This window comes from Tachyglossus aculeatus, chromosome X1 (assembly GCF_015852505.1).
Source record: "Tachyglossus aculeatus isolate mTacAcu1 chromosome X1, mTacAcu1.pri, whole genome shotgun sequence".
NCBI classification, from domain to species: Eukaryota; Metazoa; Chordata; class Mammalia; order Monotremata; family Tachyglossidae; genus Tachyglossus; species Tachyglossus aculeatus.
Window position 1 is genome coordinate 116,438,466 of NC_052101.1, and position 27,178 is coordinate 116,465,643.

General features: G+C 50.1%; 1 protein-coding gene across 1 annotated transcript in view; it reads right to left on the reverse strand.

The window, feature by feature from the left end:
• LOC119949924 (complement C3-like) overlaps positions 1-27,178 on the reverse strand; it is a 37,579-nt gene that overhangs the window by 2,583 nt on the left and 7,818 nt on the right. Inside the window, exons 13-36 of the mRNA XM_038771779.1 lie at positions 26,280-26,477; positions 25,434-25,595; positions 24,308-24,593; positions 23,653-23,889; positions 20,685-20,877; positions 19,862-19,947; positions 18,934-19,073; positions 17,842-18,054; positions 17,345-17,417; positions 16,998-17,084; positions 15,651-15,854; positions 7,009-7,084; positions 6,440-6,599; positions 5,951-6,046; positions 5,587-5,737; positions 5,119-5,282; positions 3,866-4,024; positions 3,365-3,424; positions 2,527-2,617; positions 2,382-2,433; positions 1,694-1,781; positions 1,489-1,578; positions 946-1,051; positions 216-305 (exon numbers count right to left, since the gene is read on the reverse strand). Coding sequence (XP_038627707.1) covers positions 216-305; positions 946-1,051; positions 1,489-1,578; positions 1,694-1,781; positions 2,382-2,433; positions 2,527-2,617; positions 3,365-3,424; positions 3,866-4,024; positions 5,119-5,282; positions 5,587-5,737; positions 5,951-6,046; positions 6,440-6,599; positions 7,009-7,084; positions 15,651-15,854; positions 16,998-17,084; positions 17,345-17,417; positions 17,842-18,054; positions 18,934-19,073; positions 19,862-19,947; positions 20,685-20,877; positions 23,653-23,889; positions 24,308-24,593; positions 25,434-25,595; positions 26,280-26,477 — 3,262 coding nt within the window. The remainder of the gene's footprint in view (positions 1-215; positions 306-945; positions 1,052-1,488; positions 1,579-1,693; positions 1,782-2,381; positions 2,434-2,526; positions 2,618-3,364; positions 3,425-3,865; positions 4,025-5,118; positions 5,283-5,586; positions 5,738-5,950; positions 6,047-6,439; positions 6,600-7,008; positions 7,085-15,650; positions 15,855-16,997; positions 17,085-17,344; positions 17,418-17,841; positions 18,055-18,933; positions 19,074-19,861; positions 19,948-20,684; positions 20,878-23,652; positions 23,890-24,307; positions 24,594-25,433; positions 25,596-26,279; positions 26,478-27,178) is intronic.

Below are 27,178 nucleotides of genomic sequence, written 5' to 3' on the forward strand. Positions count from 1 at the left end.
ACTTTTCGGGGGAAGCGGGCGAAGCATGGAGATGCTGGGGAGTGGGGAAGGACACTGATGGAGGAGGCAAGAGAAGAAAAAACTAAGGGCACAGGGGAAGCAAAGTGGTTGGCTGCCGGTCTATGATTTGGATTAAGCAAAAACATGCAAATCGTGAGCAAGAGAAAATGCCAATCAGCCTCTATAATGGTAAAGAATCAGAGCCCGTTCATTACCTTCCATGCAACGGCAGGTAGCATCCTGGCAGAGGGTGCTGAGGAGACCCCCAGCCTTGGTCGGGTGGTAGAATCTGGTACAGCGGTTTTCTGGGGAAGAGCGAGGAGGAAGGAAATGGGTCAGTCTTGGTCCCCAAGAGAAAGACTGAGGCTGTGAGGGGACAGCTGCTGGCTCAAGGTTCCTCAGCCAGGCTAGGGGCAGCTGGGATAAGAACCAAGATACCTTTAATCCCCCCTACTCTGGGCTCCATTCCTAAGGAAGAGACAAGGTAAAAGGACCCCATCTGGGTGGTCACTGGTGACCCCTAGGCTTGTTGTGGGCAGGGAATGTATCTTTTATACTGTTATATTGTACTGTCCTAAGCGCTTAGTACAGTGCTCTGTACACAGTATGCACTCAATAAAAATGACTGACTGGCTGGGCTGGTAAGTGGAGTGTCTTGCTAGATTGCAAGTTCCTTGAGGGCAGGGGTCATGTCACCTAACTCTTTGGTACTCACTCAAGCACTTGGTACAATGCCCTGCACGCAATCAATCAGTCAATCGATCCATGGTATTTATTGAGCACTTACCATGTGTGGAGCACTGCACTAAATGAGCACTGTACTAAATTCTTGGGAGAGCACAAGAGTCGGTAGACACATTCCCTGCCCAGAATGAGTTTAACAGTCAATATACCACAGGTCACGAAGTATGATGGGACTTGGGGAGGGAATGGCGGGGCTCCGACCTGGGGCGTAGTACTCATAGATGGTCACGGATGCAGGCTGGATTAGCCCCACCTGGAACTGTTGGTGAGCCTTGAACTTGAGACACTCTTCCTCGGTCCTGGACACCTGTGGAAGGGGAGGGACTCGGCAGTGCAGTGAGGACCCTGGGGCCCAGCTTCAGAGTGCCTCTGTCCCTCTACAAGGGTTAGTGGGCAGAAGGCAGACAGACATACTCTCCCGACCTCTTCCAGCAGCATAATAATGAATTATGGCATTTGCTAAGCCCTTATTATGCGCCAAGTGGTGGGGTAGATACAAGATAATCAGGTCGGACACAGCCCCTGCCCCCACGGGGCTCACAGTCTAAGTGGAAGGGCAAATTGAATCTCCATCTTACAGATGAGGAAACTGCGGCCCAGAGAAGTGAAGCGACTTGCCCAAGGTCACCCAACAGATGAGTGGCAGAGCTGAGATTAGAACCCAGGTCCTCTGACTTCCAGGCGGGTGCTCTTTCCCCTAGGCCACACTGCTTCTCTCTTCCCTCCTCCCCCTTCTCCAGGTACCTTGTCCAGATAGATAATGAGAGAGCCCCGCTCGGACAGAGCGGTGTCCAGCTCGAACTGAGAGATGTAGCGGTCCACCTGGTTGCTCAGCTGTGGGGAGGGAGGGAGTGATCACTGAAGGGCACTGTGGGGCAGAACCTCCCCCTCAACCACGTGGTTGGACCCTGTTGGTGCGGGACCCCCTCGGCCTGGGTCCAGGGTTCACCTTCTCAAGGTCGCCTGTGTCCGGAGAGAAGCCCGTCAGCATGGAGACGTCCAGGATGGTCATGGTGGCATCATCGTCCCCTAGATACCTGCAGCCCGGGTAGAAGGAGGGCAGAGGCCATGACCCACAGAGTGAGATAGGACATGGTCCCACATCGGGTAGACGGGGAGTTGCTGTTCCACCTAAGTGTCCTGTTGGGAGAGCCGTGTCCCAAAGGTCGACCGCAAAATTATTACTATGATTATTATGGTTATTCATAATAATAATAATGTATTTGTTAAATGCTTACTATGTGTCAAGCACCATTCTAAGTGCTGGGGCAGATGCAGGTTAATCAGGTCAGACACAGTCCCTGTCGCACATGGGGCTCACAGTCTAAGTAGGGGGGAGGACCGGCAATGAATCTCCATTTTACAGATGAGGAAACTGAGGCACAGAGAAGTGAAGTGACTTGCTCAAGGTCACACAGCATATATGTGGCAGAGTCAGGATTAGAACCCAGGCCCTCTGACTCCCAGGCTGGTGCTCTTTCCACTTGTCCAGGCTGCTCTGTATCCCCACAGCAGAGCCTGAGCCTTCAGAGAAATGAAAGTGGTAATGGCCCTCCTTCCCCCCCACCCAACTCTCCCGCCCACTAGCCTGGGAGCCCCCTGCCCACCCCCACCACCGGCCACTCTTTCAGCCTCACCTCATGCAGATCTCAATGTCCACAGAGCCCAGGGAGCCCTCCGGCCTCTTCGCTGGAGGAACAGAGAAGGCATTACCTCCATCCCCTCTTTCTTCACCCTCCAAAATGCCCCCGCCCTCCCCCGCTTTCACCCTCACCCTCTCACCCTCGGGCGCATTCCTCACGGAGACCCTTAAGTCAAAGTTCTTGCAGGGGGCCGTGGCGTCCGACAGTGGCTGGTAATACACAGTCATCACCTGCAGAGGATCGAGGCCAGGGCTCAGAGGAGGAAACCTGCGAGCCTGAGATGGCCCTTGGGGCCCCAGGCCCAACCCTGCCTCTGGGATGACAGGGGGTGGGGGTCTCCCAAGCTTGGGAGCTCCAAGCGTCCAGAGATTTCCCCCTGGGAATAACCGTAATAATAATTGTGATTTTTGTTAATCATTTACTATGAGCCAAGCACTGTTCTAAGTACTGCTCCACCGATTGTCAGCTGTGTGACTTTGGGCAAGCCACTTAACTTCTCTGTGCCTCAGTTACCTCATCTGTAAAATAGGGATTAAGAATGTGAGCCCCACGTGGGACAACTTGATCACCTTGTATCCTCCCCAGTGCTTAGAACAGTGCTTGGCATATAGTAAGGACTTAACAAATGCCATCATCATTATTATTATTACTGAGAAAGATGCAGTACTGAGGAAGATGCAGGATGATCTGGTTAAATACAGTCCCTATCCCTCATAAGGCTCACAATTTAAGTAGGAGGGAGAACAGGTACTGAATCCCTATTTTACAGATGAGGTAACTGAGGCCCATAAAAGGGATCCTGGAGGCTTCCTGATCCCAAGCTATCCATAGGGAGAATCCCCCAAAACAAAGCCTCACTGAAGAGAGAGACCAAAACCTCCAATTCCTTGGAAAAGAGGGCAAGCAAGGGAAGGGCAAGGAGGCCCAGGGGGTGAGGGGAAAGGAGAGCAAGGGATAGCCTCAGCCCTCAGACTCACCGACAGGGTAGCCCTGCCTGTCCCCGTGGCCGTCACGGTGAAGCCGTTATTGAGTCTGGTCTGCCGGAGAGAAGAGTGGGGTGAGGAGACAACGGAGAGAGAAGGCAGGAGGCCCAGCTCTCTTGGGTCCCCTTGGGTCATCAGGGCCGGGAACACAGGCCAAGAGTCTCCGATCCCAGCTGTCCCCACTGCCTGTTTGAGGGTTCCGCATGTTTCCCACAGGACCCAGGAATCTGGGCTGCCACACCTACCCCTTGTCTCATCCACTCCGGCCCCAGCCCGCTGGGTCTCCTCTCCACAGGTAGCTGGGAGGTCAGACAGAGTGAGCCTCTCTTAGCCCCTCCCCTTCTGCTCCCCTTCTCTGCAGTCACAAACCTGGGGCCCTCAGTCCCCACCAGCTCAGTGACCCAGCAACGGGGCCCCCAGGCTTTGAAGCCACCCCCTCAGCAGTGATGTTCCTCATCACCATCCTCCCGTTCCCAACACCTTACAGGATCCCACCTGCTCTGTCCGCGCCAACATGGAGTCATCAGAGTGAATCCTCCAATGGGTGGCCTGGCTACGGCCCAGAAGGTTCAGGGTGATATCCAAGGTCATGTCCTGGGCCTGAGGGGTGGTCAGCTTGTACTGGGCCAGGGCTTGGAACACCATGATGGTAGCCTGGGGTGGGAAGAGTAGGAGTGAGTGAGGGGAAGCAAGGACACCAGGAGTCCCATCCTGCCCCAGCTCCCAGGGCAACAGATGGCACCACCCAAAGCAGACTGGGTGGCCAGAGAGCTTTGGACATGCCTGATTCATTCATTCATTCATTCAATCATATTTATTGAGCGTTTACTGTGTGCAGAGCACTGTACTAAGTGCTTGGGAAGTACAAGTTGGCAACATATAGAGACGGTTCCTACCCAACAATGGGCTCACAGTCTCCATCCCAGGGCTCCTCTCTTCCAACTCTGTCTCACTGTCTTCCTACTTCTTAGCTCCCAAACCAATTATCTGACTCACTCAAGGCCTTGTTACCCCTTTACATGGGAGCCAAGAATCTGGCCCTTCTAAAGTCCACCCATCTAACTCCCACATCAGACTGCTCTTGCCCAGACAGCATTGGTGGGGAAAGAGGGACGACACCCAGGAATCTCTCTTCTTTAAGCTCTCCAGTGTAGGAGATTCCACTGCTTCCTTTGTTCACTCATTCTAGTGTCTCTCTTCGGAGGAGTGGGGAGAGTCACTGAACCCCCACCCTCCAGGTGGTAGCTCCTCACAGCCAAGATGGCCCTTTGGGGCTCAGAGGAGCAGCGTGGCCTAGTGGAAAGGGCATAGGCCTGCGAGTCAGAAGGCCTGTGTTCTAATCCTGGCTCCGTGACTTGCCTGCTGTGTGACCTAGGGCAAGTCCCTTAACTTCTCTGTTCCTCAGTTTCCTCATCTGTAAAATGGGGATTCAATCCCTGTTCTCCCTCCTACTTAGACTGTGAGCCCCATGTGGGACAGGGACTGTGTTCAACATGATTACCTTGTATCTACCACAGGGTTTAGACATATAGTAAGCACTTAACAAATGCCACAATTATTCTCCCCCATCTCTCTCTCTCTCTCACTGTCTCTCTCTCTCCCTCCCTCTTTCCCTTCCTCCTTCCCTCTCTCCCTTCCTCCTTCCCTCTCTCTATTTTGGATGGTCCCTGACAGTGTGGGTGTGAGACACTGGGGCTGGGAGCAAAGGACATTGTGGGGAGAGACAGGCAACTGCCAGGCCCACTCACCTGGGTCGAGCCATAGCCCCCTCCGTAGTACTGCTGCTCCACCAGCCACTGGGCGATGGGGGTGGCCAGCTTCCAGTGCCCCATCTTAAGCAGGGCCAGAAGGGCATAGGCTGTGGCCTCCAGGGTGTACAGGTCTGACTGGGGATCAGGCCAGTGAGTGCCACCTGCAAACAAGAGCCTGCTCAGCCCAGCCCTGGGCACCCACCACTGTCCTGCTAGCCGGGCCTGGGGCAGGGTATCCTAGGAGTTCCAGGTTGCAGGTGAGCAGGTTGAGGGTTGTTGGTGCTGAGAGAGTAAAGGTTGAGGGGAAATTTCTATGCTCTGACTTGAAGTTACCCTCACCTGACATAAGCCAGGCAAAGTAAATGCAGATGGTATGCCTGAACATGGAAATCACCATCTGGGTTTTGGGGGACCTTTAAGCCACGTGGGGACCCCAAGGGTGGGGGTGGGCAGCACCTGACATACCCTGTGAGTGCGCCAATAGTAGCGTGGCCTCGGTGGTGGGATCCTGAAGGGCCAGAGCATAGGACGTGATGGCCACAGAGTAGGCCTTGCTCAGTTTACCCAGACGGCTTCTCAGAAAACTCCCCGATTTCTCGATGCTCCTGTCCAGGCTCTACAAGGACCAATGTCTCTTGGAAAGAGGCCCAAATGCCTCCTTCCCTGCCCCAGCCCCTCCCTGCCCTACTATCCCTCCCCGACTGTAAAGGGCCCAAGGAGGGAGGAGAACCCAAGCATCTCATGTCATTGCCTCCCCACCCCCAACCTGCCCCCTGAGACTCCCTTCCAGAGATGAGGCTTTAAAAAGCTCCCTGCCCTAGGGACTCACCCCCACATACTGGCCGCAGATATCCTTGGCCTCGACGAGGGCGATGAGGACAAAGGCTGTGAGGGAGGCCTCGGGGTCCGAGCCACGGGTCCCTCCCTGCCAAAAGGAGGCACCTGAGGGCACGGGTAGGTGAGAGTCCTTTTCTTCCCCACCCCCTCCAAAGACCCTCTTCCCTCATGCCTTGGTGAGAGAGTGCTTCCTGGGCCTGAGCAGGGAATGGAAAACAGATCCCCCCTGGCTGGGGTGGATTGTTGGGCTCAGAAAGAGCCAGGGTTAGAGTTGGGGTGATGGGCAGGTCCTGGGGCTGAGGTCAGGTTGGGGAAGAGTCTCTGTACTAAGGGTTTAGTCCAGTGTCTGCACACAGCAAGGACTTGGTAAATGCCACTGATTGATGGATCGATTGCCTCTGGGTCTGGGATGGGGGGGGTGGGTCCCAGGCTCCAGGCCCACCCCCACCTTTGGGGGGAGGGGTCCCCCCAGTGACTGTACCACCATCTCCCCATGGATGACGGGCGCATCCTCTTGGAACTTCCCGTCCGGCTTCTGCTTCTCCAGGATCAGCCATTTGACGGCCCCGCAGAGGACCTCTGGGTTGATGGAAACCAGAGAATGGGCCGTAGCAAAGACCTTCACCACGTAGGCAGTCAGCCTGGATGGATAGGAGGGACAATCACACCCACTCTGGGGCCAGGAGCCCTGCTTTTCAACATTACGATGGGCAGCATTGGCTTCAACTTCTTCAGGGCAGAAGGGAAAACAGGCCCAGTCTAGAGTCTGGGTTAGATTTGCAGAAAAGGTCCCAAGATCCTCTTCACCCAAAGCCTGGAACTAGATGCCAGGTGACCAGGTGTTTAGATTCCCCCTCATCACACCCCCACCCAACATCCCCCACCTTTGATCACCCCAGGAAGGACCTAGAACCACTTCTGCCCCTGCTCAGCCAGGAAGGATGCCCAGCTCTAGCAAAGCCTGGTGACCAGGCATAGCCTGAGATCCTGGGGCCCAGCAGGGCCAGTACCAGGGAATCCAGGGGCAGGAGGGGCTCAGGAAAGGGTTACCAGGTGCTGGCAGGCCTGTTGGTGAAGGCAGCATAGGAATCATCTGCTTTGCGATAAACCATCTGCTGGGTGTATCCTGGAAAGGCCAAGAATGGCAGTCAGCAGCCACCCCCCTGTACTTTCATCCCTCTTCCCTCCTATTTCTGGGGATCTTTAAGAGAGGGCAGAGAGGAGAGCCCAGAGTACAAGTAGCAGAATACAGCAGGAGCCAGGTTCAACTGGAAAGAGTTTAAATCTCTACACAGATGGTATTTGTGGCTTCACAGAACCTGCCCTGACTTGCTGGCTTCCCTGTGAAGACACCCAACGTGCTAACAGGTGTGAAAGGAATCCAATGGGAGTGAAGAAATAATAATTATGGTATTTGTTAAGCACTTACTATGTGCCAAGCACTAAGACCCCTCAGGGCACGTTGCCCAGCTAAAAGTTTCCAGCAACATAAAACCAATGACTGACACCAGATGCTAAGTGCTGGAAACTCTTCATTCAGGCAGCGTGACCTAGTTGAAAGAGCACGTGCTTGGGAGTCAGAAGACCTGGGTTCCAATACCGGTTCAGTCACTTGCCTTTCTGTGTGACCTTGGGCAAGTCATTTCACTTCCTCTGTGCCTCAGTACCCTCATCTGCAAAATAAGGATTCAGTATCTGTGCTCCCTCCTACTTAAGAATGTGAGCTCTGTGTGGGACTTGGTTATCTTGTATCTACCCCAGCGCTTAGTACAGTGCTTGGCACATAGTAAGCCCTTAACAAATACCACAATTATTATTATTCAGGAGTTGACTTGTTCCAGAGAGCAAGTAGATAAAATCTAAGTAGACAGTCAGTTCTCCCATAAACCGTGATTTTTCTATTAGCCTTGGGGAGAATGCGAAGGCAGGATTAGGGAACTTTCTTCCAGATGGCATGTGCCTGTCTTGGAGGGAACATGACATGGTGTTGTGTCCACTAGATTGTAGGCTCCTTCAATTCACTGTATTTATTGAGTGCTTATCTTGTGTCAAACACTGTACTAGGCACTTGGGAGAGAACAAATCAGTAGAGTTGGTAGACACGTACCCCGCCCACAAAGAGCTCACAATATAGAGGGGGAGACAGACATTAAAATAAATTCTTGTCTTATGCTGTTGAGTCATCTCTGACCCATAGCGACATCATGGACACACCTCTCTCAGAATGCCCCACCTCCATCTGCAATCATTCTGGTGGTGTATCCATAGATTTTCTTATTAAAAATACAGAAGTCGTTTACCATTGCCTCCTTTCGCACAGTAAACTTGAGTGTCTGCCCTCAACTCTCTCCCTTGCTGCTGCTGCCCAGCACAGGAGAGTTTTGACTTGTAGTAGATTGCCTTCCACTTGCTAGCCACTGCCCCAGCTAGGATTGGAATGGATATGCCCCTGCTTGACTCTCCCTCCCATAGTTGAGATTGGTAGAGTACTGGAAACTCTCCAGGTGAGACCCTGACAGGGGTCAAAATAAATTACTGATCAATAAATACCATTGATTTTTTTAGTGGTATTTGGTAAGCACTTACTATGTGCCAGGAACTGTACTAAGTGCTGGGGTAGATACAAGCTAATCAGATTGGACACAGTCCATGTCCCACATGAGGTTCACAGTCTTAATCCCCATTTTACAGATGAGGTAACTGAGGCACAGGGAAGTGAAGTGACTTGCCCAAAGTCACACAGAAGGCAAATGACTGAACCAGGATTAGAACCCAGATCCTCTGACTCCCAGGCACGTACTCTTTCAACTAGGTCACGCTGTCTGAATGAAGAGTTTCCAGCACTTAGCAGCTGGTGTCAGAAGAAATGACATATGTGTGGCGTTGGCCATGGGGTGAGTGCTAAAGCATGAGCTTTCCTTAACGTGTGATTCTGCACGAATACAACCTCTGCACTGAAGGAGAACTGATCCAATTTCTAAATTTAGCTAGAGGAGAAGCTGTCTCATCCTTCAGTGGCTTTCATCATTCAGAGCAAAAAGAGTCCAGATATTTTAGTACTAATGTTTACCAAAGGCTCATGAGACAATGGAAAGATTCAAATTTCACGTAAGAAATAAACCAGTCAATCAGTGGTAACACTTGAATGCTTATTGTGTACAGGGAGAGTACCATAGAGTAAGCAGTCACAGGCAGACGGTGAAACTTTTGTTACCATTCTAACACCACTTATGTACATATATATAAGTTAAATATTATAAAGTGCATATTTATATTAATGTTCATCTCCCCTTCTAAACTGTAAATGCTGTGGGCAGAGATCATGTCTACCAACTCTGTTGTATTGTACTCTCCCAAGCACTTAGTACAATGCTCAGCACATGGGGACCGCTGAATAAATACCATTAAAAAAAATTCTGGAAAATTTAAATTAAAGTTGCGATTTTGGAATGGCAGCACTAGGTGTGAAATAGCGATTAGAATAGGAAATGGGGACCTACAGAATCTAACCTGCAGTGGGAAGCAATGTGGCCTAGTGGAAAGAGCAGGGCCTGAAAGTAAGAGGACTTGGGTTCTAATCCCGACTCTGCCACTTGTCTGCTGTGTGACCTTGGGCAAGTCACTTCACTTCCTTGTGCCTCATCTGTAAAATGGGGATTAAGACTGTGAGCACCACGTGGGACATGGACCGTGTCCAACCTGATTAGCTTGCATCTACCTCAGTGCTTAGTAAAATTGCATGGCATGTAGTAAGAGTTTAATGAATACCATAAAAAAAAAGAAACCCTTACAGGGAGCAGATGAAGTGGTTTTTAACTAAAACCATTAGGAGTGGTCAAGAACCCTGCTGTGGAGTCAGTGGAAGGGGTATTGCCCAGAGAAGCAGGAGATCTGGAGCTGGCTAGCATGGACAAAGACCACATAAGCACTTCTCAACCTGCTGCCCCCGGGCCGGCCTCCTCACTCGTTGCACTCCGCGTCCCAGCGGGAACACGGCCGGCCAAGCTGAGAGAGCAGGAGCGGCATTGCACAAGCCACTGGCACTAGAATCAATTCCTCCATGCGGGCCTGAAGCCTCAGGACCGCCAGGTTCATCCGTCGTTCTTGACGGGAGAATCCATCGCCATCAAAATTCGTCAAGCTGCTCAAACAAATTCATTATGGATACAGGGGAAACAACAACGAACAAAGTTGTGTGGCGGAGAAAAATGAGTATTGGGTAGAGGGAAATGGAAGGAGAAAACGTCAATGGGGGAGAATGGAAAAGAAATTAAATTGCAACAAATGTAGTAGGAGTCAGTAACCTCGAAGATGACCTACACTTGGAAAAATCTGTTATTGCTGTTACTGCTATACTCCTAGCTCTATAAATTGGGGGAGGGGGGTCACATTCAGGGCTGGCAATTTTTCACTTTAAACATGATGGGGGGTGGACACTTGAAAGGGGCGGGGCTTTGAGGGAAGCAAACGTTTTCTTCAGAGGCCATAGTGAGTGTTCCCTGAGATTCCCTGACAGTAGTCTAGCCAGAACACATAGTGAAAGCCGTGTTGTGGCAGAACTCTGTGAAGTCAAACAGCACTCCACGAAATGACAAGAAAGAATTCAACTAGGGATTTGTCAAAACAGACCTGACAATAGGAAACATAAAACTGAAGGGATGCAGACCAGACTGAAGCCCAAAGCTAATACAAATAAAACTGAAGTCGAGTAAATATTATGCTGTAACAAACTTATCATGGGTTAAAAATTAAACCCAAAGTTTACCAATGCTCAGAAACAATGCTCAGATCATGCACTGGCAATAACATTCTAACAATGGGCTTTTGTAATATACCAGTACAATCTAAAGATAAAGAGGAAATTGCACAATTCATTATTGTCAAGAATAATGTGGCAACTTGGGGATTTACAAACTTGGTTAACTCGGGTTCATTAGGCAGAGGAAGGCATTTGAAAGCAGGTGGGGCGGAGTTTCACACCAGCTATAAAAATGAGTTTAGGAAAAATGACACTGTATGGGAATGCATACGCAAAGGAATACATCCATTTTAGGCGGATAAAGTATATATCGGTTGCTAGGCACCGGGCTAACATTTATTCTGGAATGAAGCTGCTGCCTCCAAAAAAATTAAAAGAGGCATTTAGCATATTAGAAATGCAAGGAATGATAGAGAAAGTCGGCAGACCTACGGAATGGATACCAGACGGATCACTTAAACTGTGTTTGGATCTCAGAGAACTGATTAAGTGCATTAAAAGAGAACACATCCCCAATTCCTAAGAGAGATAGGATTTTGGGGGTAATTGCAGGGGTCAAATACCTTCTCTCTCTAAATGCATCATCAGGATTCTGGCAGATCCCACTGGAAGAATCTAGTAAGCCGCTGTGTAAATGCCAACACTCTTTGGGAGGTATTGAATTATAAAGAGCCCACTGTTGGGTAGGGACTGTCTCTATATGTTGCCAACTTGTACTTCCCAAGCGATTAGTACAGTGCTCTGCACACAGTAAGTGCTCAACAAATATGACTGACTGATTGATTAAAGCTACAATTTTGGGTTGGGGGTCTGTTCTTGAAGGTTTCCAATAAAAGATCACAGTCAATACTGAATGAGGAGGAAGGTACAAATGTGTCCATTAATGACACACTGTTTCGGGGAGTTTCACTAGAGGAACAGGGCTGGAAACTTGAACAGACATTCCTTAAAGTAAGCCTTGTGGAAATGAATCTGAATAAAAGTAAATGTACATTTAGAGTGTTGGGAATGCCATATTTAAGGGGAAAATTGCTTGCATAGCAATAGATGAAAACAGAATACAGACAATTATGAATTGGACTGTTCCAAAGGACAAAGAAGGGTTACAGAAGCCACTTCAACTTTGTTGTAAAGTAACATTCTAAATCTGGCACACAAAAAGGGACATGTCAGGGAGTAGTAGAAGTAGTAGTAGTAGAAATAGTGGGAGCATTTACTGAGCACCCACATGGTGTTGTGGACTGTACTAGACAGAAGTAGCATAGCCTAGTGGAAACAGCTTGGGCCTGGGAGTCAGAGGACCTGGGTTCTAATCCTAGTTCCACCTCTTGTCTGCTCTGTTAATAATAATAATAATAATAATAATGATATTTGTTAAGTGCTTACTATGTGCCAAGCACTGTTCTAAGCACTAGGGGAGATACAAGGTACTCAGGTTGTCCCACGTGGGCTTCACAGTCTTAATCCCCATTTTACAGATAAGGTAACTGAGGCACAGAGAAGTTAAGTAACTTGCCCAAAGCCGCATTGCTGACAAGCGGCGGAGCCGGGACTAGAATCCACACCCTCTCACTCCCAAGCCCCTGCTTTTTCCACTAAGTCATGCTGCTTCACACTGTTACCTTGGACAAGAAACTTAACTTCTCTGTGCCTCAGTTTTTACATCTGCAAAATGGAGATTCAATACCCGTTCTTCCTCCTACTTAGACTGTAAGCCCCATGTGGGACTTGATTATCTTGCATCTACCCCAGTGCTTAGGACAGTGCTTGGCACATAGTAAGCACTTAACAAATACTACAATTATTATTATTATTACTATTATGTGCTTGGGAAGTACAGAATGAAGAAGTGGCACATTTCTCATCCTCAAGGAGCTTACTTTCCTAATGGGAGAGACAACCATTAAAATATTTATACATAGAGTAGTCAAAATGAATATTGCATGAACATGTGTATAAATGAGTGCTGAACATGGATATGTAGAAGATTTTATTACTGGAAAAAGTTTAATAGTGCTGGGGGGGATTGTGTCATAAAGAGTTTGGCAAGTTGAAAATACTGATTCAAGGAGCACTACTGCAAAGGCATTTTGGTAGTAAGAGAACCTCCCAAATGCATAGTTCAGTGCTCTGCACACAATTAAGCACATAATAAATACCACTGATCATGAGAAACTAAATTCTCAGCATATGCTTTGAACAATACTCATTCATCAGTGGTCACTGAGTGCCTACTGGACTATGGGATATTCTGCTAAAGGAAGCACTTGCCTTGGCACACAAAAAAATATCATGTCTTTCTGTATGGAAAACCAGTCATGACAGAAACAGATCCAAAAATCATTAGTACAAAAAAGTTATGAGATGAACCTCCATGACTACCAAGACATTTTCAACAACGATGATACAATAATGAAGTTGTGTTAGACCCCAGGGAGATAATTAGTTGTTGCCAGTATGCTATCAAGAGATTCCGATAAAGAATAACACCAACTTGAAGTCTGAATTGAATAACATAAACATGTAAATGTAGTGGGGAAAAAAAAAACAAAGAGCAATGAATTGCAAGCAAAATGTGGAAGGTTTTGCAGAGGCTATTTGTTAAGCTACCAGACTAAAAAGGGATAAATGAAATTTAGTTGAGATGTGTCCAAAAAAAATTCTGGTAACTTACCAGGCCCTTAGATTTGTTATTGGGAATACACGAGAGCCCTTGGGTATGGAGAAATGAAGAGACATGATAGGCTAGCCACAAATTAATACTGAGAGAGAAAAAACTGCACAATCATATCAAATCTGTCCAAATGTTAACATCAATTAACAAGCAATGTTGGTGGCTGAGAAGATACTGGGACTTGGTCAAATGTGGGAAAATGACTTTTTTATTTGATGGGAACACGTATATTGTGGCTACTGACTACTTTGCAGAAGTACTATTCCAACATTGCAGAAATTGCTGTACTATCTACATCAAATGTGATCAGTCAAATGAAGTCTGTTTTTGCAAAACACTATACTGTCTAAAGTTCTGACAGATAACAGACCACCATTTAGTAGTGCTGAATGAAGGAAATCTGCAATATAATATACCTTCCTAATGATAATATGATGATGGTGTTTGTCAGGTTGGACACAGTCCCTGTCCCACATGGGGCTCACACTGTATCCACTAGGTCATGCTGTTAAGCGCTTACTATGAGCCAGGCACTGTATTAAGCGCTGGGATGGATACAAGCAAATAGAGTTGGACAAAGTCCCTGTCTCATGTGAGGCTCACAGTCTCAATCCCCATTTTACAGATGAGGTAACTGAGGCACAGAGAAGTGAAGTGAATCGCCCAAGTTCACACAGCAGACAAGTGGCCAAGCAGGGATTAGAACCCAGGTCCTTTTGATTCCCAAGTCTGGGCTCTAGCCACTAGGCCACGCTGCTTCCCTTTTCAGGCCAGGATAATAATAAGAATAATGAGTTACCTCATCTGTAAAATGGGGATTAAGACTGTGAGCCCCATGGGGGATATGGACTGTGCCCAGACTGACTATTTTGTATCTATCACAGTGCCTGACACATAGTAAGCACTTAACAGCATGACCTAGTGGACAGAGTGTGAGCCCCATGTGGGACAGGGACTGTGTCCAACCTGATTACCTTGTATCTACCCCACTGCTTAGAACAGTGCACATAGTAAGCGCTTAACAAATACCATTATTGTTATTATTATTAACAAATACCAAAAAAAGTAATAATAATAGGAGCATTTGTTATGTGCTGACTGCATGACAATACTACAGTGACATCAAGGGGCAAGAAAATAGGGAGGGATAACATATTTTAAGAAAGTCAACTAAAATTAAAAGCCTGAAACATGAATTGCAACTATGAAAAGCCTTTAAAGTAAACGTTCATGGAGGGATATAAAATAAACCACAAAGGAAGGTGTTGGGACTATATACCTTTAAGAACAGGAATAGTCTAAGGGAACACGCGAAGGTACTGGAGCAGAGAGCCAAGAGGAAAGCAGAGTATAAGTAGCAGAACCGATCATGAGCCAGGTTCAGTTGTAAATAATTTAATCCTATGAATGCGTGTTATTTCATAAAACATGCACTGACTTGTTGGCTTCTCGGTGAAGCTATCCAACACCCAGGACCTGGAGTGGCTCTGAGCAGCTGACAATATTCAGTTCCTCCCCTGCCGCTCACCCCTGGAGGGCAGGGGGATTCCCCTTTTCAGACAAATGGGGAAACCGAGACCCAGGGTTGGGGAATGAGGAAGGAACGTCCAATGAGACAGAGCTAGAGCTAAAAACCTGGGTTTATTTGATCAGGCAACTGCACACACACACACACACACACACACACTCACACACTCTCTCTCCCGCGCACACAATGTAATACCCACCCAGTCTGCATGAGGTTGCACATCTTCATGCTCACTCACCCAGTGACACATGCACAAACATGCACACATGCACAATCATACATACACTCATATGTACACCCCTTTGCCCAGGCCTCTAGGAGCATACGTGCATATGCCCACTCCCAGATGAATGTAACCCCACGCACACATGCCTGGCCCCGTTCGTTACCTTACAAACATGTTCCCTGGGACCTTGGTTGAACTGGCCTCGGGGACGGCAGCCCTTGCCCAGCAGAAAAGAAGCCCGGGGAAGGGGGTGGAGTGGCAGAATGCTATGGGGCAGCCCCTGCAGTGGGCCCAGGGTGCTGGGCAAACCAAGGAGCCTGGATTCCCACCCCTCGCTCTGGACTGAGATCTGGAGAGCATTTGGGATTTGAGTCCTCTCCCCCTCCCACCATCCACAAGCCAGTCAGTTGGAGTGGCAGGAACCTTGGCGGTCTCACGGGTCTACTGTGCCTCCCACCCCACTTTCAACACTTATACACTCACTTCCTGGGCTGAGCATACCCACCCTGTTTGATGAGCCGGATCGCCTCTGCCCGCCGCTCCACACCAATCCTATCCCACTGCCCTGTGGCATCCAAGTAGTGGGTAGCAATGACAGAGGGCGTCATGCCAATCATGTTCTGCTCCCCACAGCCCGAAGGCACTCGGATCAGGTGCTTTAGGTTGGCGCCATCGATGGAATTCTCCACGGTGTCTGCTAGGGGGTCTCCTGTCACCCCACAGGAGCGACAAGTAGGGGAAGAGGTAGGAAGGAGGGAGAGGGAGTGAGAGAGAAAGAGAGAGAGGTGTCCTGGCGTTTCCTCCTAGCCATCCTCCTCCCTCCTTCCCCCATCAGGGCCCAGGTTGACCATCCCCACATGGGGCTCAGTCTTAATCCCCACTTTACAGATGAGGTTACTGAGGCATAGAAAAGATAAGTGACTTGCTCAAGGTCACATAGCAGACAAGTGGCAGAGCTGGAATTAGAACCCAGGTCCTTCTGTCTCCCAGGCCCGTGCTCTATCAGGCTGCTTAGCACACGGCTTGAAGAACAGTCAGAATTCTCTCATTTTCCCATTGCTAATCTCACTGTAGTCCCTGACATGGGGTTAAGGGTTGTTCTCCCTCATTTATATTGTGTGTGCTTGTGTGGAGGAGGGGTGAGGGTTGGGGCTGAAACCCGAGAGGATAACGGAGGGGCATGTCAGGGGAGGAGCTAAGGCCAGACCCCAGGGCTCTTGACTAGCAGCCCAGAAGACTCCTGCCCTCACTCCACCCCCTCAAACCCTGAACCCCAAAGTGAAAATTGCCTCTTGGTCCCACTCAGTCCCTTTGTTCTCCCCTAGTCTTCTGGGAACTCTGACCCCAGCTTCAATCCCCCTCGTTCTCTCCTGGGGCCCTGCGCCATCCAGGTTCAGATTCCATCCCTTGGTCCCAAGTCCCATGAGACCGAGTTGGGCCAGCACAAAACCAAATCTGATCAGGCTCAGATCAGGTCTAAATATTCCCCGGGGCCGTGACCACAGTCTCCCCTCTCAGGGCCTATCCCGGCTGGGGTGTGTGGTGTAAACTAGACCAGGCACAAGCATAAACATGCAGCTGTTCCCACATGTGCAATCATTCCAGTGGGCTGTGGGAACTCTAAATCCCAGCAGCTGCCTGGGATGGCTCCACGGGTGCAGAAAATCTGCACATCCATGGCAGCACATGTGGAAATGGGGCCAGGGCCCAATTCTGGTCCCTCTTGGGCTCACTTCTGGGTGGGGCCAGGATCCCAGTGCTAGACTAAGGTGGGCAGGGCAGAGCAGAGCAGGGAACCACTTCTGCCATCCCCTCCTCAGCTGCCTAGCCCTCCGGGGTCCCTGTCCCTCACCCTTGATGCTGATGAAGGTCACCGGCTCGGTGTTGGGGACGACATCACTGAGATCCAGAGGCTCAACTCTCTCCAGTTGTTGTCCCGCTGCAGTCCCCATTTGGGTGGTTGGGTTGGGGGGAGAGGAAGAGGGAGATGGAGGAGGGGAGGCAAGGGAGTGAGAGAGAGAGAGAGAACATGCACTCTACCCCTTGGGGAGGAATGGTCTGGGGAACAGGGAGCCATGCTGCAGAGGGAAACTGGGTTGGGCTGGGGAGAGGTGGGGGGCAGGACCCAGAGGATGGGAATGTACCCAGCCCATCCAGTGTCAACTCCAGCCCTTCAACAACTCCCACCCTTAGACTCACATGTGCTCCCGGACTTGTTTCTGGGGTCAAGGATGAGATTCTTGATGGTTTTGAAGATTCTCACCCCTTCTGGCTGTGAGATGAGGTGGAGAGGACAGTAAGGACCCTGAACTTTCTCAGGACCAGCGAGTCCCCTTGGCTGGGGTGGGAGGCTCCCTGGACCCCCACAGCCCCATGCCCCCCACCCAGTGAATAATAATAATAATAATATTTGTTAAGCGCTTACTATGTAGCAGGCACTGTACTAAGTGCTAAAATGCAGCCATTTCTCACCTACCCATGAAGCTACAGAGGAGGGGGAAGAAGGGAGAATTTTACAAATCAGTACTGGCATGGCTGTAGGTGCCTGAAGCGAACATCCAGACTTTAACTAGGAGCCCTAGGATCCCCACTCTCCCCATCCTGGGACCAGACTCTATGTCCCTCTAGCCTCCCATCCCCAGCTTGCCCTTCCCACCATCCTTCCCAGCCTCTGATTTCCCTTTCCCCTAACTCACCACCACTCTCAGCGGCTTTCTGACCCCATCACCCACAGGGAAGCCCCGCACAGCTGCCTTGACTTCCACCTCTGCCTCTCCCAGCTCTAACGGTATCAGCACATAGTTGATGGCGTGGGATTTGCCGGCTGGAACCGTGACCTCCTGCTGGAAGGGTCTGGTGGGGCTGCTGGCGCTGCAGAGCTTGGGGTTGTGCATCAGCTCCACCCGGACCTGGGAGCCCCCCCAACATCCATCCCCCACCCCAGGATGAAAGATGGCATTTTGAGGAAGAAAGGAATCAGCATCCGCCCAAGCCCGCAACCCACACACCTGATCTGTCACCGCTGCTTCCCTCAAGCCACCTCCCCTTCATCCTGGGACAAAGGGTTGGACTCTCCCAGAGAGCAGATAGGTATTTGCCCAAAGTTTTCCTTTGAGGGAGGAGGAGAAGAGTGGGAGATCTTTCCACCCCTCAAGTCCCATGCCTGGAAGCTATCATGGGGATTTTCTTAATCTACTGCAAGAGGTAAGGTGACCCTGATGGGATTCTTTCTCCTTTCCTCCTCTCTCCCTCTCTCTCAGCTCACTCTTTAGAGGTGGGCTCTCTGTTCTCTGGGCTCTAGACAGGGAGACCAGAGTCTTGGAGATGGACTTTCCCAAAGGAGGCATTGCTGATGACTTTATTTTATTTTATTTTTTTACTGCAGCAGGGAAAGTTTTCACCACTCAGGAAGAGGAAGAGGAAGGAATGAGACTATGGGAGATGATAAAGGAGGGTGGGTAGGGACTGTCTCTATATGTTGCCAACTTGTACTTCCCAAGCGCTTAGTACAGTGCTCTGCACACAGTAAGCGCTCAATAAATACGATTGATGATGATGATGATGATGATGATGGAAAAAGGAAGAAATAAAGTCAATACTTGATTGTCCACTCGATCCATTTTTGGTCCCTGCAGTGACTTGGAGACTTGAGAGTTGCTTGGGCATTCATCTCCCTTCCTTCTCTTAAATTTCCTGCTTCCCAATACCTTCTCTAGGGCTAATCCCCCACCTCCTCTCCTCCATTTCTCTGCTGGTGTTGGGTTGGAGGGGAAGGGGGAATACTCCACCTGGATGTCCTGGGAAGCATAGTTGTATAGCACAGCCCGGACAGCCACTTGCTCATTCCTCACTACCGAATAGGGCAGCCGTAGGTCGATGAAAATGTCCTGCATCACGGTTATGTCGTAGGGAGCCGCCACACAGAGCCCTGGCCAGATCGGGGGCAGAGGGGTGGGGGAATGGAGGAGCTGGGTCAGATGTTTTGTCTGATTCCAGCTCTGAAGGAATAGTGAGGAGCCTACTTAGAAGGTGGTAGTGGGAAGCGGTAATAATAATAATAATGGTATTTAATAATAGCCTGTTGTTGGGTAGGGACCGTCTCTATATGTTGCCAACTTGTACTTCCCAAGCGCTTAGTACAGTGCTCTGCACACAGTAAGTGCTCAATAAATATGATTGAATGAATAATAATGATGGTATTTGTTAAGTGCTCACTATGTGCAAAGCACTGTTCTAAGCACTGGGGAGGTTACAAAGTGATCAGGCTGTCCCACGGGGGGCTCACAGTTTTAATCCCCATTTTCCAGATGAGGTAACTGAGGCACAGAGAAGTTAAGTGACTTGCCCAAAGTCACACAACTGACAGTTGGCGGATCCGGGATTTGAACCCATGACCTTTGACTCCAAAGCCCGTGCTCTTTCCACTGAGCCATGCTGCTTCTCCTTACTATGTGCCAGGCACTGTACTAAGTGCTGGGATGGGTACAAGCAAATTGGGTTGGATACAGTCCCTTGTCCTACGAGGGGCTAACCATCTCAATCCCCATTTTACAGATGAAGTAACTGAGTCCCAGAGAAGTGAAGTGACTTGCCCAAAGTCACACAGAAAACAAGTGGCGGAGCCAGGATTAGAACCCATGACCTTCTGGCTCCTAGGCCCGGGCTCTATCCACTCCGCCATGCTGCTTCTCAATGGACTGCCTACTGCCCTCTCACCTCTCTCCTGGGCCAGGCTCACAGCCAGCACCTCCCAGGTGGTGATAGAGTCCTTCAGGTACAAGTCTACCATTTTGGAGGCCAATCTGGAGAGAGCAGAGGAGTTGCTGAACCACCCACACCCACACCATCCCTCCAGTGGGGATATCCTGGGGTGGTTTTCTGCTGAGCTCTCCCCCCTTCCCTTTCCACCACCTGCCCTGCCCACCCAAACACCCCTTTACCACCTTCTGCCGGCCATCAAGAGTCCCAGAGAGTGAGCAAGGGAGTGAGGATGATGTTCCCTGAGCCACCCCACTGTCTCAATTCTTCCTACCCCTGCCCTAGCTCCCTTCCCCATCACCAGCTCACATGGAAGTTCCTCGAGGGCAAGGATCATGTCTATGGACTCTATTGGATCATCCTCTCCCAAACACTTAGTATGGTGCTCTGCAGTCACTGCTCAAAAAATACCATCGATTGATTGAATGACTGCTGACCCATCCCCATGCCCTCTGAACTTCTCCTGACTTCTACTGGTCTTGATCTTATCCACTTCAGCTTGGGGTCTACTCCGACGCTAGGATCCCCCTCTCACCCCCACTGTCAGGTGGAGGGGGCGACTTCATTTGGAGCGTGTGGAAAGTAAATGGGGAAGGGATTTTGGTAGGGATGAGGACTGGAAGGAGACTAGCTTCAGAGCTCTAATAGGTCAGAGAGCCGCCACTTGGGGTCTTTTTCAGCCCTGATTGGAGACTCTCAGGTCTTGTCAGAGACCTGGGATGAGTAAGCCTGGGAATCTACTTCAGCAAACTTTGGGGGGCCATCGTCCCCAACTCCTCACCCTTCCCGATCCACCTCCAGGGGCAGCGTCTCCATTTTCCACAGCCAGCTCTCAGGAAACTGACTCCTGGAAACGATATTCTCGTATGGAAAAAATTCCTCGTCTTCCTCGTCTTCCTCGTCCTCTTCTTCCTCTTTCACTTCTTCCCTCAAGACCAGAAGCTCAGTGGTTTCTGCGTGAAACTGTAAATTGACTGTGAGAATTGCAGGGGAGAGAGAGAAACAGGGTTCGGGTTAGCTTTGGAGCCTTGTCACTTTTGGCAGCCTGGTTCCTGCCGGTGAAGCAGCAGTTAATCAGCCAGCAGAGCACAGAGCCTGAGACAAGGCTCACAGGCAAGAGGGAGTTAGAAGGTTCTAATCCTGGCTCTGCCACTTGTCTGCTGTGTGACCTTGGGCAAGTCACTACACTTTTCTGGGCCGCAATTTCCTCATCTGCAAAATGGGGATTAATACTACCAGCCCCACATGGGATGGGGACTGTGTCCAATCTGATTAGCTTGTAACTACCCTAGTGCTTAGTACACTGCCTGACACATAGTATGCGCTCAACAAATATCATTTTTTTAAAAAAGCAACAACCAAAAAAAGGAGTTCTCAGAGCCCTAGGTCATGGTTCTCTGGGGTCTGCTGGTGCCGGACATCTGCAATGGCACAGGCTTTCAGGGACACGTTCAGGTATTGAAGGCACTGGAGTCCAGGTGCATCATCAATCAGGTCAGACACTATCCCGGAGCTTAGCACACTGCTTGACACATAGTAAGCACTTAAAAAAATTCCACAAATGTTATTCTGATTATTATTTAAATGCTTACTATATGTCAAGCACTGTGGTAGACACAAGCCAATCAGGTTGGACACAGTCCCTTTCCCACATGGTACTCACAGTCTAAGGCGGAAGGAGAACAGGTATTTCACCCCCATTTTACAGATGAGAAATTTGAGGCACAGGGAAGTTAAGTGACTTTGCCCAAGGTCACTCAGCAGGCAAGGGGCAGAGCCAGGATTAAAACCCATGTGAAAGGCTGTCCTGCGGGTGGATAGATCCAAGGCCATACAGCAGACATGTGGCAGAGCTGGGATTAAAACCCAAGTTCTCTGATTCCCAGGTCCGGGCTCTTTCCACTAGGCCACACTGCTCCAGTCAAATGCTTAGTACAGGACTCTCTGCACACAGTAAGTACTCAATAAATACATTGATTGATTGATTGATTAATCCAGTCTCTCCCCACTCCGGTCCTTTCTTCACTCTGCTGCCTGGATTGTTTTTCTAAAAAAAGTTCAGTCCACATCTACCCACTCCTCAAAACCTTCCAGTGGTTGTCTATCCATCTCTGCATCAAACAGAAACTCTCCACCATTGGTTTTAAAGCACTCAATCAACTCTGCCCTTATTTTACCTTAGTGATTTCCTCCTACAATTTTGTTCCTCTAACGCCAACCTGCTCACTGTATCTCGAGCTTGTCTGTCTCGCCGCCGACCCCTGGTTCACGTCCCCCTCCAACCTGGAACTCCCTCCTGCTTCACATCCAACAGACCACCATTCTCACCACCTTCAAAGTCCTACTTAAATCACATCTCCTCCAAGAGGCCTTCCCTGACTAAACTGTCATTGTCATTTCTCCCCCATTCTGCATCGCCTACACACTTAGGTCTATACCCCTGGAGCGCTTTGATTCTCTCTCCACCCCAGCCCCACATCATCCTTAAAAACTCTGATACTTTGACACTCACCTCACCCCAGCCCCACAGCCCTTATCTACGTTATCCTTATACTTTCCTATTTCCTCTATCTGTAATTTATTTTCAGGTCTGTCTCCCTCGCTGGACTGTTAGCTCCTTGAGAGCAGGAATTTAGTCGACCAGATATGTTGCATTGTACTCTCCTAAATGCTTAGTCCAGTGCTCTGCACATAGTAAACACTCAATAAGTACTAGATTGATTGGTTGATCGGTGTGGATTGTGACTCGTGCTTCTCACTGGCCGGGGCAAAGGTGAAGTCAGTCAATCATTTTTATTGAGTGCTTACTGTGTGCAGAGCACTGTATTAAGTGCTTGGGAGAGTACAATATAACAATAAACAGACGCATTCCCTGCCCACAGAGAGCTTCAGTCTAGAGGAGGGAGGAGACAGACATTAATGTAAATAAATAAATTACAGATATGTCCATAAGTGCTGTGGGGCTGGTAGGGGGGGATGAATAAAGGGTGTATGTTCTGAACTTCTGGGAGGCTCAGCTTGGTTCGAAACTTTCCCATGTGCTCACTGAGCCTGCTCCACAGCAGCCCATGCTGCTTTCCCAGTCACCCGCGACTATGGCAGAGAGAGAGCAGACTGGCAGTGATCTCCGGCACCAGGCACTGGGAGGCTCCCTCCCCTGGGCTGGCATCTGGCTCCAGCTTTGCTTACCTTAGTGAGGTTAGATGAGGACAGTGAGGCTTAGAAAGCCTTAACGAGGATAGATAAGAAGTAGAATGGCCTAGTGGCAAGGGCACAGGCTTGGGCATCAGAGGAGGTGGGTTCTATTCCTGGCTCCACCACTTGTCTATTCTGTGACCTTGGGCCAATCACTTTACTTTCTGTGCCTCAGTTATCTCATCTGTAAAATGGGGATTAAGACTGCTAGCCCCTTCTAGACTGTGAGCCCGTTGTTGGGTAGGGACCGTCTCTATATGTTGCCTACTTGTACTTCCCAAGTGCTTAGTACAGTGCTTTGCACACAGTAAGTGCTCAATAAATATGATTGAATGAATGAATAAATGAATGAATGCTAGCCCTACGTAGGACAAGGACTGTGTCCAACCTGATTACCTTGTATCCTCTCCAGTGCTTAGAACAGTGCTTGGCACATAGTAAGCGCCTAACAAATACCATAATTATGATTTATTATGGGGCAGACAGACAGACAGACTGACGGGTAGACGGACAGCCTCAGTCAGCTTGGCACATAGGGTCCTGAGATGGCTCACTCTTTTCGAAGCTGCTGAACTCCATGAACTTGGAGAGGCTGATGGTACTGAGGAGCTGAGTGTTTTCGGGCATCAGGACTTCCCCAAAGATGTGGTGGCAGCAAGCCAGGAAGGCGGTCACGCAGGCCTGGCCCTCCAGGATATAGCGGGACCGTCGAGCACAGGAGTAGCCCATGGGGTTCTCCTGCATCCCATCCTCACAGCACCGTCTCAGCTGCTGGTCTTGGTACTCCTGGGCTGAGAGTGGGGAGAGCAGAGAAGGGAACTGGCAGGTACAGGAGGCTGCAGGAGGCTGGGCAGGGGAATAGACAGGTGGAGAGGCTGGCCTAGTGGAGAGAGCATGGACTTGGAAGTCAGAAGGACCTGGGTTCTAATCCTTGTTCTGCCAAATGCTCACTTTGTGACCTTGGGCAAGTCACTAACCTTAACCCTAATTATTTAGCGAGGGGAGGGGCAGGCAAGGGAAGAGAGGTGGAGAGGCTGGGTGTGTGTGTTGGGGGGTGGTGTCTAGGTGAGAGGTGAGAGGACAACAGTAAGGGGGGCAGAGAACCACAAGGTTGGGGGTGCCTACCAGGGAGCAGGGGACCTCCAAAGGTCAGAGATAGGGAGGGATGCTGGGGTGGGAAGACGAGGTGTGGGGGGGGAGGACCCTCACCCTTGGCTGCTTTTTCCTGGGAGAGGAGGGGAGAGCGGCGGCGACGCCGCTGGCCAGTTGGAGAGCAGTGTGTCTCTGGCATGGAGGTTAGCAAGTGATCCTGAGGAAGCTTGGGCAGTAGAAATCGATGCCAACTTTTGCTCTTCAGTGGCTCAAATGCTCTCTCGTGGTTCCAGGCTCCAGAGTGGGTTTGCAGACCCAGACCGGCCTCGACAAACACGCTTCTGCTGTTGGCACCCCCGCCCCAGCCACAGCCCAGATCACTCTTCTCCACGGCATTCCAGATCTGGGGAGAGATTGAGCCAGTCAGCAGTGGGAAGGGTCAGCGTGGCTCAGTGGAAAGAGCACGGGTTTGGGAGTCAGAGGTCAGGGGTTCTAATCCCAGCTCCGCCACTTATCAGCTGTGTGACTTTGGGCAAGTCACTTAACTTCTCTATGCCTCAGTTACCTCATCTGGAGAATGGGGATTAAGACTGTGAGCCCCATGTGGGACAACCTGATTACCTTGTATCTTCCCCAGTGCTTAGAACAGTGCTTGGCACATAGTAAGCACCTAACAAATACCAAAATCATTATTGTTATTATTATTATTAAGAGTCAGGGCCCTGAAGGAGTTCCTGAGGGGGGCGGGGGCAGGAGATTCTCAGATCATAGCTGAAGCTACCAACTATATTGTATTGTTCTCCCCCAAATGCTTAGCCCAGTATTCTGTACATAGTAGGTGCTCAATAAACACCATTGATTGATTGATTGATCATAGGTAGAGTTGGCATTCCCTGCCTGGACCACTAGCCTGGAAGCACCTCGAGGGTAGGGAGCATGTCTACTAACTCTATTGCTCTCCCAAGTGCTTAGCCCAGTGCTCTGCCTACAGTAAGTGCTCAATAAATACTACCGATCCATTGATCATAGTAGGTAGAGTTGGCATTTCATCCCGTCCTGCTCCTCTTCATGTCTGGTTCCAATTCTCCTCTAAGGGACTTTCTCAGGGCCTCCTGGAGTTCCCCTGCCCCCTGCCAGGCTCCCAGGCTATGCCAAACATCCCCATGCTCCTCTGCTCCACCCACCAACTTCCCATCTCTAAGTCTGCCCCCTCTGCCCACTTCCCCCATATTGAGCTGCTCACCTTGGCCTGGGACAGTGGTTTCTTCTTGCTGAGGGTGTACAAAGCCTTGTCCACAGCCACCAGACCCACAGAGGCTCCAGGGTCTCCCTGAACCTTGATTTTACTGTGCTCACCAGGGCGGTGCACCCTGCCAGCCCCGGGGGTGGCCTCCGTGACCCGTAGCTGGGAGAGGAGGGCGAAAAAGAAGGAGCGGCTCAGAGCCTGGCTGGGGGTGTCAGGAAGAAGAGACGGGGGCCGTATCCCGTTGTGAGCAGGGATTGTGTCTACCAACTCTGTTGTTTTGTACTCTCCCCAGCACTTAATACGGTGCTCAGCACTCAGTTAATGCTCAATAAATGCCATTGATTGATAGATAGTATGATCCGCACAGGGTGGACAGTCAAAACTGTCTCCTTTTGGGAGGGCCCAACAGATTGTTTTTCTGGGTGGATCCTAAGGGAAGAACTGGGGAGAGAGAATTAAGGGCTGAAGCAGGTGTCCTGGGAGGAGAGAAGCAGAGGCCTGAAGGAAACTCACTCACAGAAGGCAGAAGAACAGGGTAACTCAAACCCCTTAAGGCAGCCCTCCATAGGTTTGAGTGGGCTGGGACCATTCTGTGGTTGCATCCCAGCTTTCCCACAGGAAATCCAAGGCTTCAGAATGTCCCAGTGGGCCCCACTTTTCCCCCAGTGGCCACTGGGGAGACAGGCAGGGCCCCCCCACTTGGCATTGGCCACTCTGTCAGGATATGGTCCCATCCCAAGGCCCAGGCTCATGTACTGATTGACTGACTGACTGATTGACTGCTGGGATGTGAGCCTGGCCCTGGACCAGGTGCCAAACTCTAGGGTTCCCTGCCTCACTTACCGTGCCCATGCAGGTATCCGCCAAGTCCACCCAGAGAGAGTCTGCCACGATCTCACCAGTCCCGGGCACCCGGTAATAGGCCACCAGGCGGAAGGAGGGGATAAGGGTTGAAGTGATGGGCAGTACCAAGTTCACTAATCCCTGGCCAACCAAACGAGGCTGTCGCCCGGCTTTCACAATCCTCCCCTTATTCACGACCTGTTGTGGAAAGAGGGAAATCTGCTATTCAGGGGGGCAAAGTCCTTTACTCCTTGAACCCAGAGCCCAGGACTTAATGGAAATGAGGCAGTGGGCAACCAAGAAAGTTCATGCCCTCTGCAGTGTAGCCTAGTGGAAAGATCACAGGCTTGGGAGTCAGAGGACCTGGGTTCCAATCCCAGCTCTACCAACTGTTCTGCCAATTCCTTGCTTTGTGACCTTGGGCCATTCACTTTAACTTCTCTGTGTCTCAGTTTCCTCAACTGTAAACTGGGGATTCAAAACCTGTTCTGTCTCCTACTTCAGACTGTGAGGCCCATGCAGGTCAGGGACTGTGTCCAATCAAATTGACTTGTATCTACCCCAGCACTCAGTACAGTGTTTGATGCATAGTAAGTGCTTAACTAGTACCATAAAACAAGCAAACAAATTCTGCTGTTCCTTTCTCTCTTGGCTCTCGGCCCTCCCTCACCTGCCAATAATCCCACACAGATGCCCTCTCCCAACGCCCACTGTTTAGGGACAAGGGTCAACTCCTGGGAGTTCAGGAAAAAGCCCAGAGGCTTCAGGACCCCTCACTCCTGGGAATCCTGGACGGAAGAAAGGGGAAAGGGGAAGGGAGAAGTGGGAAGAGAGGGGAAGTGGGAAGGAGAAGAGATATTCAGGGGACAAAGAGAAACAGACTGGTTGAGTTGGCTGGC